This window comes from Saccopteryx leptura, chromosome 8 (genome assembly GCF_036850995.1).
Source record: "Saccopteryx leptura isolate mSacLep1 chromosome 8, mSacLep1_pri_phased_curated, whole genome shotgun sequence".
Lineage (NCBI taxonomy): Eukaryota > Metazoa > Chordata > Mammalia > Chiroptera > Emballonuridae > Saccopteryx > Saccopteryx leptura.
The window spans coordinates 283,717-298,626 of NC_089510.1; the positions used below are offsets into that span (position 1 = coordinate 283,717).

A 14,910-nucleotide genomic window follows, 5' to 3' on the forward strand; every position below is an offset into this window, starting at 1 on the left:
ATCGGCTTCGGTAGCAGTTCCATGACCTGGGACGTGTCAGGTGAACAATTCTGGGCGAGAGGAATCGCTGGACCTGGGGCACCTTTGCTTGCCCCCGGATGCCTCCTGGGGACCTTCCTCAGGAAGCTCTGGGTCAGCTGGAGGTGGGCATTGGGGCCATGAGAGCCCTAGAGACACAGACAGAAGGTGGTGATAGGGACGCTGGGCTCAAAGTATAAGGCGCCAGGAAAGAGAAGCCTCCTCTTGGGGTCTGGAATCTGGCTGTCTGAGCCCCCACAGCGATGTCAGAAGCCGCAGACTAGGTAGAAAAAGAAACTCTCTCCCCAGTGGTCAGACACTTGATGCCCCCAGATCTATCTCTTTCACGGTCTGGCCAAACCGTCCCCCACACAGCTCTGTGGCAGCCAGAGGAGCAGGTGTGGGGCTCCCCCTTCCTCCCGCCCGGCACAGCCAGGTTCTGTGGGCTGGACCTAGTGGCTGAGATTACAGTTGCTGCTCGAAAGCCCGGGGAGAGAGGCTGTGTCTTGACTTTCCGCTTTGGTCTTGAAGGTTCAGTAAACTGTTGGTCCCGAGGCCGCCCAGGAGCTGGGGCTGTGGAGTCCCAGGACGCACAGGGTTTGCCAGAACACAGCTAGCAGGCGGAGCTGAGGACATCGCTGCCCCAGGAACACCTTCTGAAGGCCCGGCCCCAGATTGGGTGCCCCGAGATGCTGCCAAAGGACTTGTTCCCGGGAGGGCAGAGCTGGGAAGTCAAGGCGCTGCCCTGGAAACGGGCTTTGGACCAGTCTGGAGGCAGGTGGACAGACAGATGGATGGATGGGAGCAGCCTGTCCTTCTGCAGGTGAAAGAGTCCCTACCGGGCCAGGAGGCACGTGTGGCTCTCTCACTCACAGAGCCGGTTGGACTTCACCATGTCACAGAACGTCTTGTTGGCTGAGGCCCTCCAAGAGATAAAGGGCACGTGTCAGACTTGGGGGCCTGTTTTGCTGTTCCGACCACCCCACAGTGCTGGCCCCACTGGTGTTCCAGGCCAAGGGGACACACAGGGAGGGAGGGTGGCAGCCAGGTCTGCCCTCATGACCATCCCTGTGACATGTGACTCACCGGGGGGTGTCACATGATATGAAGGGGCTTCTGCTAAGTCTGGGAGACAAGGGTTTGGGGAGTCTGGGGGCCAGGGGCCAGGGGCCAGGAGAACTTCTGGGCTGTGCCAGTGGGGCCTCAGTGCTCATGTGAACCTCTGTCCAGATGCCTGTGCTAAGGGTGGGGGGCTCAGGAGGGAGACCGGGGAGGCAGGGGACAGCCTAGAAGGGGCAGGCAGAGGAGAGTCATGCAGACCAGCAGGCCCTGCTCTTGGCTTTCAAGAACCTCCTGTGAGCACCTCAGCGTCCCGGCTGAACATGCTAGTCAAGCACGTGACTTCCTACACGGAACTTTCTGGCCTTTGAAGCATTTTCCCAAAATGGATCTCAGGTCTCCCTGAGTTCCTGTTTTTCACAGCCCACCCTGGTCTCCATCTGCTGAGAGACTCAGGGCTCTCCCACGCCACTGAGGTGGGTCCTCCCTTGACCCTCGAGTGTGAGCTCCGGTCAGGCACAGACCCTCAGGCCTCCTGACTTGACCTCCAAGGTCAGACCTCTCTGAATGGAAGTTACGGCACACAGGTCCCCTGGGGTTGAAGGCATGGGAGTGGAATGGTACAAAGACAAAATCATTTTTAAAAGGCACTCAACAAACCAATCACCAGTAGCTGGATTATGGCAGGGGTGTGTCTGGTCAATGTGAGTGGCCTGAGGGGAGGGAAGGAGACTAGAGGAGGCCTGGGGGGGGGGGGGAAGGGGGGCAAAGGGGGGGGAAGCATGTCTGCTCGGAGAGCTGCCTTTTCCATGTGTTCTTTTCCATCCCCTTGTGAACCAAGGCCAGCGGGCTTACTCCTCCAAGGGCAATCCCGCAGGTAACGCAGGGAAGGATGCACCTGTCACTACGAGAGCTCACCGTTGCTGCAGATGTGGTTGGTGATGCATGAGGTCTCCAGCTGAGTGGAGCCCTGCTTATATCAGCTGCAGTTTCTGCTGGAGCCCTCACAGCTCAGGCAGTTCTCGTCACACCTGTGTGGGGACACGTGTTCCCGCTGCCAAACAGAGAGGAGGCCCACCCTCTCCAGGCCCCTGCCCTCCAGACCAGTGCCCCTCACTGGGGCCGTGTCTCCTGCGATGGGCTCACACCCTGGCCCAGCATCTGCACACCCTTCCTCCTGTCTGACTGCTCTCTTCCCAGGACAGGCAAGGACGGTCTGTCCACAGAGCAGAGCATGCCCAAGGCTGACAGGCCCCGGCCTCCAAGGCTCCATCTCTGTCACCTGGACATCCCCATGTACTCATGGGCTCTGGACAAGGCCCCCCCAGGGATGTGACAAAGCTGATCCTAGAGCTGGCCTGGGGACTGCTGCTGCCCACCAGACTGACCTTCCTGGGTGACCTTCCTATGGCCTCGCGCCTGGGGTGGGGGCAGGGGCGAGGGGAGGGATGTCCTGCTCTAGGGTAACATCTGGGCCAGGGCTCCACCTGCTGCCTTTTCTGAGCTGAGCTCCCAGGGACTGGTCTCCCCAGCACACAGGTCCACTGCCCGCTTCCTGTCCTACTGTGTGGATGCGTCCTGACTGTGGCACAGCTGGGTGTTGCCCCAGGGCTCTGCTACTGGGGTATGAGCATCACCAGGCACTGGGTCTGCTTCCTGCCCTGTCCCAGTTACACAGTGCCTGGCACACAGGAGGTGCACCTTGCCTGCAGGCATCCCCTGCTCTGCCAATGGTTCCTACTTGCCCACCTCAGGGGCGAGATGCTGCACAGCAGTCCCCCAGCTTCCGGGCAAGGGGACTGCCCACCTCGGCCCTCTCACCACCCCTCAGCGGGCACAGGCACCACCGTTCCCGGAGGTCTGGGTCTGACCGGGAAGGCCGTCGACGGGCACGTACCTTCGGCACACTTTGTGGGGCAGACCCGGCATCTCCTCTGGGTAGTAGCCCTCACCACAGGCCTGTACACACTTCCAGTCCTGGAAGTGGAAGTCTGTGGCACAGTGAATACACTCTTCTCTGCTGGGTCCTGTGGGAAAAGCAGCAGCTATCAGGGACTGCCCGCCCACCTTGTGTCCCAGGCCTGCTAGAGGGTCTCTGAGAGCGACTGCTGCTCATCTGTCCCCTGGCCACCACCACAGCTGGACTTCAGGTGCCACTGTGTGTCTGTGCTTGGCTCTCATTCGCTCCTGGGAGGTGGGTCCACCCCCGTCTCACAGCTGGGGACACGGAGGCCAGAGCCCCATGTCCTCCCAACCTGTGTCATGTTGGTGGCCATGACTCCACAGCCTTCCTTTCCCACCAGACCAGGCCATGTGTGGCTCTGTGCACCGGACATGTGGACACACCAAATGGACATGTGCTGTGAGCTTACGATACATACACACAGACTGGACTTCAGAGTCTCAGCAGAAGAAAGAATGATAGTCATTTTTTTACATTGATGATATGTTCAAACAGTATTTCAGATACGTCAGGTTAATTAAGATATTATGTTAGCATGATTTCCCCCTGCTTCTCTAGAAAACTTATAATGCACCCTATTTCTGTTGGACAGAACCGTGTACATGACGGGGAGATGGAAAGATGACATCTGGTGGGAAAGGTGTGGACAGGTGTTTGGTACAGATGACAGGGACAGAGAAGAAACAAGTGGGGCTCCCAGGGAGGGCGTGGTGGCTGAGGACAGGTGCTTCCGACACAGCGCACACCGGACATGAAGCACGGAAATGGGGTTCCTGTCCCCGAGGCTGCCGTGGGTAGATACACATGTCCCAGGATCTCAGAAAGAACCCGGGCAGGCGGGCACGAGGAGGAGGGCAGACATCCAGACACCGTAGGTCTGCTGGGTACAAACCCTGCGGTGACAGAGGGCTGCAGTGAGGGAGAGCCAGCAGAGCCTGGACACTGTCAGCCACCAGCCATCCGGAGCCACAGGAAAAGAACAGTGAATGGAAATACTGACGGCAAAAGCATTAGCACAGCACAGGCCTGAGGTTTACGGATTCAAGTGTCTGTGACATTTGACTGAGTGACGTCAGCAATGCTCTTCAGTCAACCTAGGCCAGGTACCGAGTGTCAGAAACAAAGAATAAGAGAGAGATAAAAAGGCTGCAGGACAGCCCTGGCTGGTTGGCTCAGTGGTAGAGCCTTGGCCCGGCGTGTGGAAGTCCCGGGTTCGATTCCCAGCTAGGACACACAGGAGAAGCGCCCATCTGCTTCTCCACCCCTCCCCCTCTCCTTTCTCTTTGTCTCTCTCTTCCCCTCCTGCAGCCAAGGCTCCACTAGAGCAAAGTTGGCCCGGGCGCTGAGGATGGCTCCATGGCCTTCACCTCAGAGTGGCTAGAGTGGCTCCAGGTGCAACAGAACAACACCCCAGATGGGCAAAGCATCGCCCTCTGGTGTGCATGCAAGAGTCTGTCTGTCTGCCTCCTCACTTCTCACTTAAGAAAAAAAAAAGGCCTCAGGGCAAACAGCTGGGAGCAGCCACTGTGCTCCTTGTGCTGGGCCCAGCTCCGTGGGTCTTCCAGGGGGGCCCAGAAGGCACGTCTCCTCCTGGCTGCAAGGGTTCCGGGGTGTCCACTGCTGGAAAGCACAGCCCACGCCCACGTGGGGTCACGTGTCCACAGCAGGAGAGGCACCCATCATGCCCCATCTCCCAGGACCTGGGCTATGGCAACTGTGACTTAGCAGAGACCTAATTCTCGAAGGTGACGACAGCAACAAGCTCCGCCTAACGGGGGATTCTCAGAACAAGGACCACAGTGCTGGGTGAGGAAGGAGACTCGGGAGAAGACAGCTGGGAACACATCTGAGCCCACAGACTCCGGACGCATTCCCACACCTGAGTGCAAATGACTCGCAGCACGAAGCCTAATAAAGCGAAGGCATTCTCACTGTTCTGCATAAATACAGTGCCTGGGAGACATCTGTGCTGTCATCTGGGTGGGGAATTTTAAGACATAAACTTTCTTATGGAAGTAGTTTTCTCTGTGACTAAAGTGTTCACAGTAAGCAAAGACAGGCACACAGAACACGCGCACTATTTTAAAGCCTCTTTCCCTTCAGCACCTGAACGACCCTTGTCTCTGAGTCTACAGTGTCACAGTACCATGTCTTTCTGCACAACCACGGAGCTGCAGATGGGCTCACGAGCAGTCTACAGCCTGCTCAGCTGGGAAATCCAGGCTGATCATTCTAAGAGCACTCCAGTGACCCTGCTGAATACAAGGTCAATCTGGCATGCCAAAGGTCACAGGTTCAATCTCCAGTCAGAGCACCTATAAGAAGCAACCAATGATCGCACAACTAAAATCAAACAACTAAGTAAAATCAGTTGACTTTTCTCTCTCTCCCCCACTCCCCATTTCCTCACCCCTCTCAATTCAATGAAAGCAAATTCTTTAATTCTTTTTATCAATTTTAGAGGGAGAGGAAGGGAGAGAGAAAGAGCAGGAACATCGATCTGGTGCTATATCTGCCCTGACCAGGAACCAAACCGGCAACCTCTGTACTTCGGGACAATGTTCTAACCAACCTAGCTATCCAGTCTGGGATGTAAAAAAAAATTTTAAAGTATGACACTCTGGCTTTTCTTTTTTTAGTTTGTAAAATTGTAATACTGTCGGTAACATAAAATCTTTTTAAATGTACAGCTCAGTGGCATTAGGTACATTCACATGCTGTGCAACCATCACCACCATCCATCCATTCATCCCCTGACAGACATTTTCATCTTACCAAACTCAAACTTCACACCTGTAAACAGTAACCTATCCCCCCTCCCTCCTGCCCCTGCCAGGGCCTCTGTGACTTTACCGCTACAAACCCCTGGCCTACTGAGGAATCTTAAGGCCTCCTTGGTTTGAAGAGGGTTCACCCAACCCCCTGCGAAACCCAGGTCCCGGGACGGCGCGGCACAGCAAAACCCAGGCCTGTGCGGCCGTGAACTCACCCACACAGGTGAGACAGGTGTGGTGGCAGTCCCCACACTTGACCAGCTCGGAATCAAAGTAGGTGCCCAGCTCACAGTCAGGGACGCAGCTGTCCCATGCAATGCTGTCGGAGGGGGAAAAAGGCAGATTTTGATAACCCTTCCGAATTCTAATTAAATGAATATTTGCCCTCAAGGTCTTTCATGAGAGAAAATGCAAGTCGCTAAAGCCCAGCTCTCTGAGTTGACAAAGGTTCTGAGCTGACAAAAGCAGGAAAAGTGGTTCTGATTCTGGCGGAGGTCCGGCTGGGAGGGTTGTCCTGGGCCCGAGAGCAGGACCATTGCCAGCAGGTGGCTGGCGGAACCCGGGTCCATCTCCGAAGCCCCAGGACCCGGGTCCTGGTGCAGACAGCCAGGTCCTCCCATTCGCTCCTGGTCTGTGATGGCTTCTCCTCACTGGCACTAACCGAACCTGAACCCGACCCAAGAGGAGGACTTGAGCGTGTGAGGGTCACCCCTGGTGACAGGTGGGCAGTCTCACTGTCTCGAGCCCTCTGCAATCTTAACAACACTTACAAACCCCGGATGGGCTCCCGCCTCTGCCCTTCACCATAAACTTGAACTCAAATCCCCTCCCGGGACCCGGCAGGACCTGCCTCGGTGGCTCCTGTTCTCTTCTCGCACCTCCACGGTCAAGGCTTAGGGAGGAGACTGTCGCTGGGCTGTCCACTCCAGGTCCTTTCCCCGCCATGTCCTAGCTGTGCAACCAGACCCAGACCCCAGAAAAGTCCGCTAACCCCTCTGAGTCCCCATGTCCTCTCTTCTTTGTTGGGACAATCGTGGTCCTGCACAGCAGTGCTGTTTTCGGGGCTAAATGAGCAAATACTCGTAAGATGTTGGTGAGAGTCTGGCACCGGGCAGTGTGAATACACACCAGACACTCTGCTTCTTCACTCCCAAGAGCACACTGTGCTCGATGCACATGCTGTGAGTGCACCTGACACTCGACACGTGGGACTGGTGTCCTGGGTGCGTCAGACACACGGAATCCTGCATGAGGGATATGGCGGGGGTAACCATGGACAGCGGACACCCAGGCCTTTCCTGCTCACGGAGCCAGTTCCATCCAGTCCTTAAACGCACATTCTTTCTGCACGTCAGCCCCCGGAGCTGGGTGGCAGGAGACGCAGCTCTAATGGGGCAGCAGTGACTTGGAGCCTCGGCTCACGAGGACACTGGGCAATAAAAGGGAGCTTCCTGTGGGTTATGGCCAGCGATAAAACCCCTGCTTCTGTCTGCATCAATGTGTTTTCTCCCTGAGACACCATTCGTCTGGGGGTGGCTGATGTCCTCTCCTCCAGAACCCAGGGGCACAGAGACAGGAGGCCCCAGGACCCTCCAGCAGTTCCCTGGTGGGGTGGGTCCCACTGACTTGGAACCATGGAGCCTCCCTGACACCTTCAGCTTCCAGCCTGGGGTCGAGGAGCCCTGGCCGGAGGAGACATCACAGCTGCAGCTCCCAGGCCCCCTGCTGCAACCACCTCATTGTCCCCTCTGTCTCCTGGGGAACTGGCTCTGCAATGCATCCTGTCACTGCCACAACCCTGCCTCGTGCACCTAACAGGGTTAGAGGACAGCAGGCATGCACATGGCCTTGGGGGCCTGCTTCTCTCCTGCCCTCAACCAGGTCAGAAAATAGGGTCAGGCCCATGAATTCTGCTGCAGCAGCTACGTGCTCCCCGGGGCAACTTCCTCTCCCGGCAGAAACAGGAGTGATGTTGACGCCCACGTCGGAGGCGCTGTGGAAACCAGACATGGGTGAGCAGCTCCTCCTCACACCCTCCACCAAGAAACCCCTCTGCCAGTGCCCTCGGCCTGGATGACAGGGAAGCCGGCAGGGAGGGCCTGGGCCTGGCACAGCCTGGCACAGCATCCTCCTCCTCCCTGGGGGCCTGCCAGAAATGCAGAGTCCTGGGCTCCAGTCAGAGATGCCTGGTCAGAATCTGCGTTTTCACAACAGCCTCGGTGACTCGGGGGCACTCCGTGGGGTGAGAAGCACTGTTCTCATCAACCTTCCCCCCAACTCTGTCTCCTTTGTGTGACCCCAGTCAGTTCTTCTGAGTTTCCTTCCCAGTCTGTTCCCAGTGCCTCCCTCCAAGCTGTCCCTGCCACATCCACAGCTGCCCATCCCCACACACGCAGGCTCTGGGTCCCAGATGGGCTGCCACGGCAGGCTGACCCTGTGGCAAATCATTTATGGCCCAACACAGCTCATCCCATCTCATCTTCCCAAGGCAGGGTGGCTCCACGTCCCCGTTTTACCAGAGGAAACAAAGATGTGATTTCAAGAGACTTTCCTGGAGGCGTGTGGACGGCAGGTGGACACTTCCCTTTAACACGCAGAGCCTGTTTCCGGACTGCGGGAGGGTCCATGGCGTCATTCCAAGCGGTTACTTGGAGGAACAGGTAATGAGCATTTGGTTGCAGTAAATGCAGTTTGGCTGCATTGAATGGGCTAAACAAACATTTCAAAGTATTCTGATAAAAATCGTGAGCCCAGTACAATGTTTTTAAAGAGGATGCGTGTTGCGCTTAATAGAAGAAAACAAGTCTGATTTGGACAGAGTCTTCATCTTTACCCTGAAAAGCTTTTGAAAATTTGGCTTTCTGTGAGAATTTGCAAAAACACAGCAAATCGTTGAGTGGAAACGAGAGAGAGAGAGGTGACAGAAAGAGGAAGGGATGGAACTCGGTGACTCACCTGAACCCCTCCTGGCAGACAGTGCACTTCTCCGCATCACCCATGCACCTCTTACAGCTCCGGGAGCACTTCAGGCATTTTTTCTGACCTGGAGGAAGAGACGAGAAGGGAAGTGGGAGAATGCCAGCACGTCAGACCTGGGCCCACGGGGCTCCTGTCCCCAGCGGGGCTGACAGAGCAGCCATCACCGGGCGTCAGCTCCAGGACGAATGATGCAGGAATCAGGCAGCCACGTTAGGACCACACACCCTGTATCACATGTCAGGGGTCTTAGCTCTTTTTTCTGCAATAAACCGAAGTCCTCAGACAACCTGGGGGGCCCTGTCCAGAGGACACAAGCTCGGTTCTGTTAAATTCAACAGGACAGAAGCCAGTTCCTGGCTGACTGAGCAGAGACGACTCAGGGCCGTTGCACCCATGACACGGTGGAGCCTGAGGGTGCCCCTGAGCACCCCCACCAGCATCCTCCAGGGGTCTTTCCTAAACACTCAGTGACTGTGGACATAGACACACACAATCACCACAGCAGAACGGTGGCTTCTTTCACCTTGTTTAGGAATGACCCTCCATCCACTTGACCCAGACACTCTCTCTGCCTCTTCTTCCCGGGGAACCAAGTTGGCCGAACACCGAGTGATGTCCTGGGCTCCAGAGCCCGCCCCTCTGCCCACTTCCTGAGACTGGCAGAGCCACCCACCTGACTTCTCTTCTCTGAGCTCAAGACCTGCTTGTGTCATCGTTAGTCGTGGGCCTTTTGTCACCTCTCAGCAATGTCCCCTCATCACCCCTCTGAGGGGTGTGGTCACTGTGTGCTGAGTGCACTACAAACACTAGCCTCTTTAGCCAGCGGGCGGCACCGCATTTCTGGGGGGCTGCAAACTGTCTGTCCTCACTCACTCCAACTGCAGCCCAAGAAGTCTTTCTGGAAGGGCCTTTCACCCAGTTTCGACCACCAAGTCCACAAGCAGAGGTGACGACCCATCCCCCACCCCGCCCCGCCCGTGCACACACCCAGGGCTGCAGGGGGAGACAGTGAAGGGCAGACAAGCAGGGCAGCCTGGAGGCCTTCCTGTTTTGTTTTTTTTCTTTTTTTTTTTCTTTTTTTTTTTCATTTTTCTGAAGCTGGAAACAGGGAGAGACAGTCAGACAGACTCCCGCATGCTCCCGACCGGGATCCACCCGGCACGCCCACCATGGGGCGACGCTCTGCCCACCAGGGGGCGATGCTCTGCCCATCCTGGGCGTCGCCATGTTGCGACCAGAGCCACTCTAGCGCCTGAGGCAGAGGCCACAGAGCCATCCCCAGCGCCCGGGCCATCTTTGCTCCAGTGGAGCCTTGGCTGCGGGAGGGGAAGAGAGAGACAGAGAGGAAAGCACGGCGGAGGTGTGGAGAAGCAAATGGGCGCTTCTCCTGTGTGCCCTGGCCGGGAATCGAACCCGGGTCCTCCGCACGCTAGGCCGACGCTCTACCGCTGAGCCAACCGGCCAGGGCAGGCCTTCCTGTTTTGATGTCTGAAGTCCCACTGACCCGAGAGCCGCTGGTCTGAGCTGTCTCTCTGCCCTTCCTCAGTAACGGACGCTGACTTTCAGAAGTGAGATTCCACAAACCAGCAGGTTCATGTCAGCATCAGTGCACCTGCTCTGACCACGTCTGTGTGAGACTGGCCAGGAGCGCGCGGTCTGAAGGCTCTGATGTCACCATTGCCCCATCCCTCCCCTGGTCAGAGTCCTTTCTAGAAGGACAGGGTGCACAGGGAGCAGAGGGCAGGAAAGTCCCACCAGGGGAGGGAACCCCAGCCCGGGGAAGGGCAGGCTCGGTAGAACCCACAGCAGCAAGACAGGCCCTGGGTTGGACCCCTGCCCAAGCACGTCTCACACCTCCTGTGGCACCAGCGACAGAGTCTGGCTGCTGTGTCCCTGAAGTAGCCCAAGGGCCACGTGCTCATGCACTTCCTGGGGGACCAGGAGCAGAGAGCTTTTGCAACACTCTGCCAACACGTCCACCCCCTTCTCCAGGGAAGCACCATGTGACTGTGGAGCAACTGTGAATTTCGGAAGATTCAGTTCCAGCAAATACCCACCTCCTGCCCTTGGCCTGGGGTCTCCTGGCCAGTGAGTGGTCTGCAGCATGACTACCTCTGCCCAGCACAGTGGGAGCAGCTGTGTGACCTCCAGGATGGGGTGAAGTCACGCCTGCACCTGCCACACCCCTGCCTACACCCTGGTGGGAGTGTGCCCCCCATGCATGCCCACACCCCTGCCTACACCCTGGTGGGAGTGTGCCCCCCATGCATGCCCACACCTCTGCCTACACCCTGGTGGGAGTGTGCCCCCCATGCATGCCCACACCCCTGCCTACACCCTGGTGGGAGTGTGCCCCCCATGCATGCCCACACCCCTGCCTACACCCTGGTGGGAGTGTGCCCCCCATGCATGCCCACACCCCTGCCTACACCCTGGTGGGAGTGTGCCCCCTTGCATGCCCACACCTCTGCCTACACCCTGGTGGGAGCGTGCCCCCCATGCATGCCCACACCCCTGCCTACACCCTGGTGGGAGTGTGCCCCCCCATGCATGCCCACACCTCTGTCTACACCCTGGTGGGAGTGTGCCCCCCATGCATGCCCACACCCCTGTCTACACCCTGGTGGGAGTGTGCCCCCCATGCATGCCCACACCCCTGCCTACACCCTGGTGGGAGTGTGCCCCCCATGCATGCCCACACCTCTGTCTACACCCTGGTGGGAGTGTGCCCCCCATGCATGCCCACACCTCTGTCTACACCCTGGTGGGAGTGTGCCCCCCATGCATGCCCACACCCTGCCTACACCCTGGTGGGAGTGTGCCCCCCTGCATGCCCACACCTCTGCCTGGGCACTCAGGCACGGGAGCCCCCTGATGTCTAGAGCAGTTCTGGCCCTAAAAGGACATCTGTCTGCAGCTCCCCAGTGGTCAGCCTTACCATGCTGAATATGATCCATTATAGTGGAACAAAATAGAAAAGTTTACAACCACTGAGGTCACCATGACACAGTTCCTGGGTCCTGTCACGGACACAAACTGCTTGTGTGATGAGGACAAAACAGCTACTAAAACTGATGAAAGTCCAGAGTGGTGAAACTCACTGGGATCCCCTTTCTGGGGCACCACATGAATTCCTAGCAGGTGCCAGTTGTGGGGCAGAGAACAGCTCTACACAGACCTCTGTGTGGTGCCTGCCCTGCAGACAGGCCCCAGCCCATACCTGCTGGTCTTGGCGCTGCCCAGGCTGAAGTGGACACAGTTCAAGCACTGGTCTGCATTGGGGCCGTCACAGCCCTTGTCCCCACACTCTGGGTGGCACACACCTTAAAGAAACAAGCGCTTCCTTTTAGATATAGACACTTTCTGAGTCCAGTGCAGTCCCCCAGAACCCCACATCAGGGTCAGAAGTTCTCTAGACAGTGGTGGGCCTAGGGTCTGGACAACCACAGGGGAATGGTGGCCCCAGCTCAGGGTCCATGTCTGAGGGCCTGACCCTCTAGGTAGAATAGCAGCGGCAGGTGGGAACCCAAATCTGTGGTGAGATGGACACTGTGTGAGGTCAGAAGGGAGGCTGGGTGGGGACAGGGAGGCTGCCTTCCACGATGCTGGACCAGCCAGCCGTCACATCTGCGTCCAGGGGATGAAGCAACGTCACGGGGGTGTTGAGGATGTTTGGGCCGCTGCTGACCCCACAGGAAACAGCGGGGAAGACGGGCGGGGGGCCAGGCTGGATGTCCACGTGCCCGCGATCGAGGGTGTGGCGGGCCCCTTTCAGCCGTCCTCCCTGCGGCCCTCCCTGTCTCCCTCTGGTTAACTCTGGGGCCAGGCATTGCTGTAAAGTGACAGGGACACAGCAGGAGCTCACTGGACACCAGCAGCCTCACCCTCTGGGGGCTTCCCTCTCATGTCACAGGGAGAGCCCGGTATGAGCACAAGTCACCAGAGGCATGTCCAGACGTGTCCTCTTCCCCCTGGCCTGACACATATGTCCACGGCATGCCAAGGCTTGCACAGTGGGGGAGAGGCTGCCCCACCAACCATCCCTCTCCCTCCTCCTCCAGGACAGGGCTCAGGAAAGACTGCCGGCTGGGAGGGCCCCGTGGGCCATTGTGAAGGCTTTTGACACTTCAGAAAGGACAAAAGAAACTTCCATCAGGTTTTAGTCATGGGGGAGGTGGGAGTGAGCTCACAGCAAAGAGGAGGTGATCTGCTGGCCACCGGCCCCACACGGGATGGACGGCAACACAAAAGTCCCCCTTCTCTGCACCCACAATGTCTCTGTTGAGCTGCACAAAGCCCTCTTCCTGCCTCTGCAGGGCCTCCAGCCTCTCCCAGTGTCAAGCCGGTTTATTTTACGTCCCTCCCTGAACTGTTATTTCTAACGTTTTCACTGTAGGTCCCACTGTGAACCCCTTTTAAGCAGAGTTCATCCCTGGGGACGCACTGGACTGCACCTCCTGGTCTGGGTGGGAATGGAGTGGCGTTGCCTGGTACTCAGCCCACCGGGGGCCCAAAGCTTGATACACGTCACTGAGCCCTGCTCCCAACACGGCCTGGCTCCCAGCTGTTTGTGGTTTGAAGTCACTTCCCATTTGATTTAATTCTTGTCCACGTCAGCCCAGTCCATGCTTGGGGATTGCCTCAGAAATCCTGCCCCCTTGCACTGTTTGGGCTGAAAACATCAGACCTGGGCTACCAGGCTCTGGGCTTCTCAGCCCGCCAGCCAGCTGTGGCCTTGCAGAGGCACGGCCTCCTTCTGCAGTGACCTCTTGCTGAGCCCAGAGTCACATGTCAGTCTCACTTGATAAAGTTAATGGCCTCAATCTTAAGGTGACCTGGGCGTCAGGGAGGGGAGAGAATATTTCCTCACTCTTTCTTGACCCAGAAGGGAACATCATGTGAGCAAGATCTAGTGTAGAACAGTCACAACAGTGGGTTGAAACTGGGAAATGTAGGTGTCCTCCCTACCTACGCTGAATATTCTAGAACATCCCAGCCCAGGATGGCCCTGGGGAAGGGCCTGGAGCAGTGTTTCCAGCTGCTGGTCCCCACGTGCTGTCTCCCCTCCCCTCCCCTGGGGCCTCTCTGCAGGGGAGAGGTGCATCAGTGACACTGAGGGGCCGTGCCAGGCCGGGTCCATCCAACAGCAAGCCCAGCAGAGCACTGACAGGGCGTCCAGGTGACCGGCTGTGTCCAGTCCCCTGGGAAGGTCAGTGAGCCTCTGCCCGTGCAGGGATGTTTAGCTGACACCTGTGAGCACCTTCCTTAGTGTGAATCTCTACTTGAATTATCTCCAATATCAAGAGTCAACTCTTTGGGAAGCATTTGGAATTAAACCTACCTGGTTGGCTGTCCTCGTCCACCCCTCCTGGAGTCAGGGACGCCTGTGGTTTGCTGTGCCCCATCCTCAGGTGAGCACAGGTCACCCTGCGGCACGGTCCTTACATCTCCCTTCCCCTCTCCCGCTGGAGGGACGTTCCCAGAGACCCACAGCCCCCTGGCTCACTGCCTGAGGCCCCACACACGAGGGCCCCGGGTCATGTGCTGAACCTCCCGGCTGACTGCTGACTTCCCTCGACAGGCGGATTTGAAAATGCTCCCTGAGATCATCGGAGGGGCCAACCCAGGATGAACGACCCAGGATGAGGGTTACAAAGCAACTGGGGTCTCGGGGGCTTGGCCATGACCGCTCAGAACAATCTCTTCAGAAACATGGTTTGTAAGTATCGCTGGGTTTCTCGCCCTTCATGCCATTCAGGAAAAGTGCACAGACTGCCACGTGGCCACTGAGGGTTCTCAGCATCTCACCCGGCCTGCTGCGGCCACTGCCTGTCTTTCCTGCTGTACCCCCAAGGCCTCCCCATCCCTTAGCAGCACCCCCTAAGTTGGATTTCAACACCCCTCATTTACTTCCAGAACCCCAGGCTCCATGAAGACCTCGGCCTTCCACCTTCCTCAGCCCAGGGAATAACTGGCTGTCTCCTCTGCCTGGTTCCCAACGGCGGCCCCTTCCCAGGTCAGCTGAGTCATGCCCACCACCGTCTGGGACCATTACTTCTCACCGCTCTTCCTCCTCCTCCTCCTCTTCTTCTTCCTCAAAGCCCTCTCACCCTTTCC

At 57.6% G+C, this 14,910-nt stretch overlaps 1 protein-coding gene across 1 annotated transcript; it reads right to left on the reverse strand.

The window, feature by feature from the left end:
- Window positions 1–1,995: 1,995 nt before the first annotated feature.
- Window positions 1,996–8,822, reverse strand: LOC136380097 (proprotein convertase subtilisin/kexin type 6-like). Its single transcript, XM_066347897.1, has 4 exons — window positions 8,770–8,822; window positions 6,030–6,133; window positions 2,975–3,104; window positions 1,996–2,108 (listed from the first exon to the last, which is right to left on the reverse strand). Exons 1-4 carry the CDS (start codon window positions 8,811–8,813, stop codon window positions 2,057–2,059), a joined length of 330 nt encoding a protein of 109 aa, XP_066203994.1. The 5' UTR covers window positions 8,814–8,822; the 3' UTR covers window positions 1,996–2,056.
- Window positions 8,823–14,910: the final 6,088 nt, after the last annotated feature.

Bases quoted from the DNA above. Each gene is read 5' to 3' on its own strand.
- LOC136380097 (XM_066347897.1), bottom strand. From the start codon at position 8,813: ATGGGTGATGCGGAGAAGTGCACTGTCTGCCAGGAGGGGTTCAG. The intron at 3,105-6,029 runs GTGAGTTCACGG...CTTTTCCCACAG, and splicing joins CACCTGTCTCACCTGTGTGG to GACCCAGCAGAGAAGAGTGT. The intron at 2,109-2,974 runs GTACGTGCCCGT...GTCCCCACACAG, and splicing joins CCCCACAAAGTGTGCCGAAG to GTGTGACGAGAACTGCCTGA.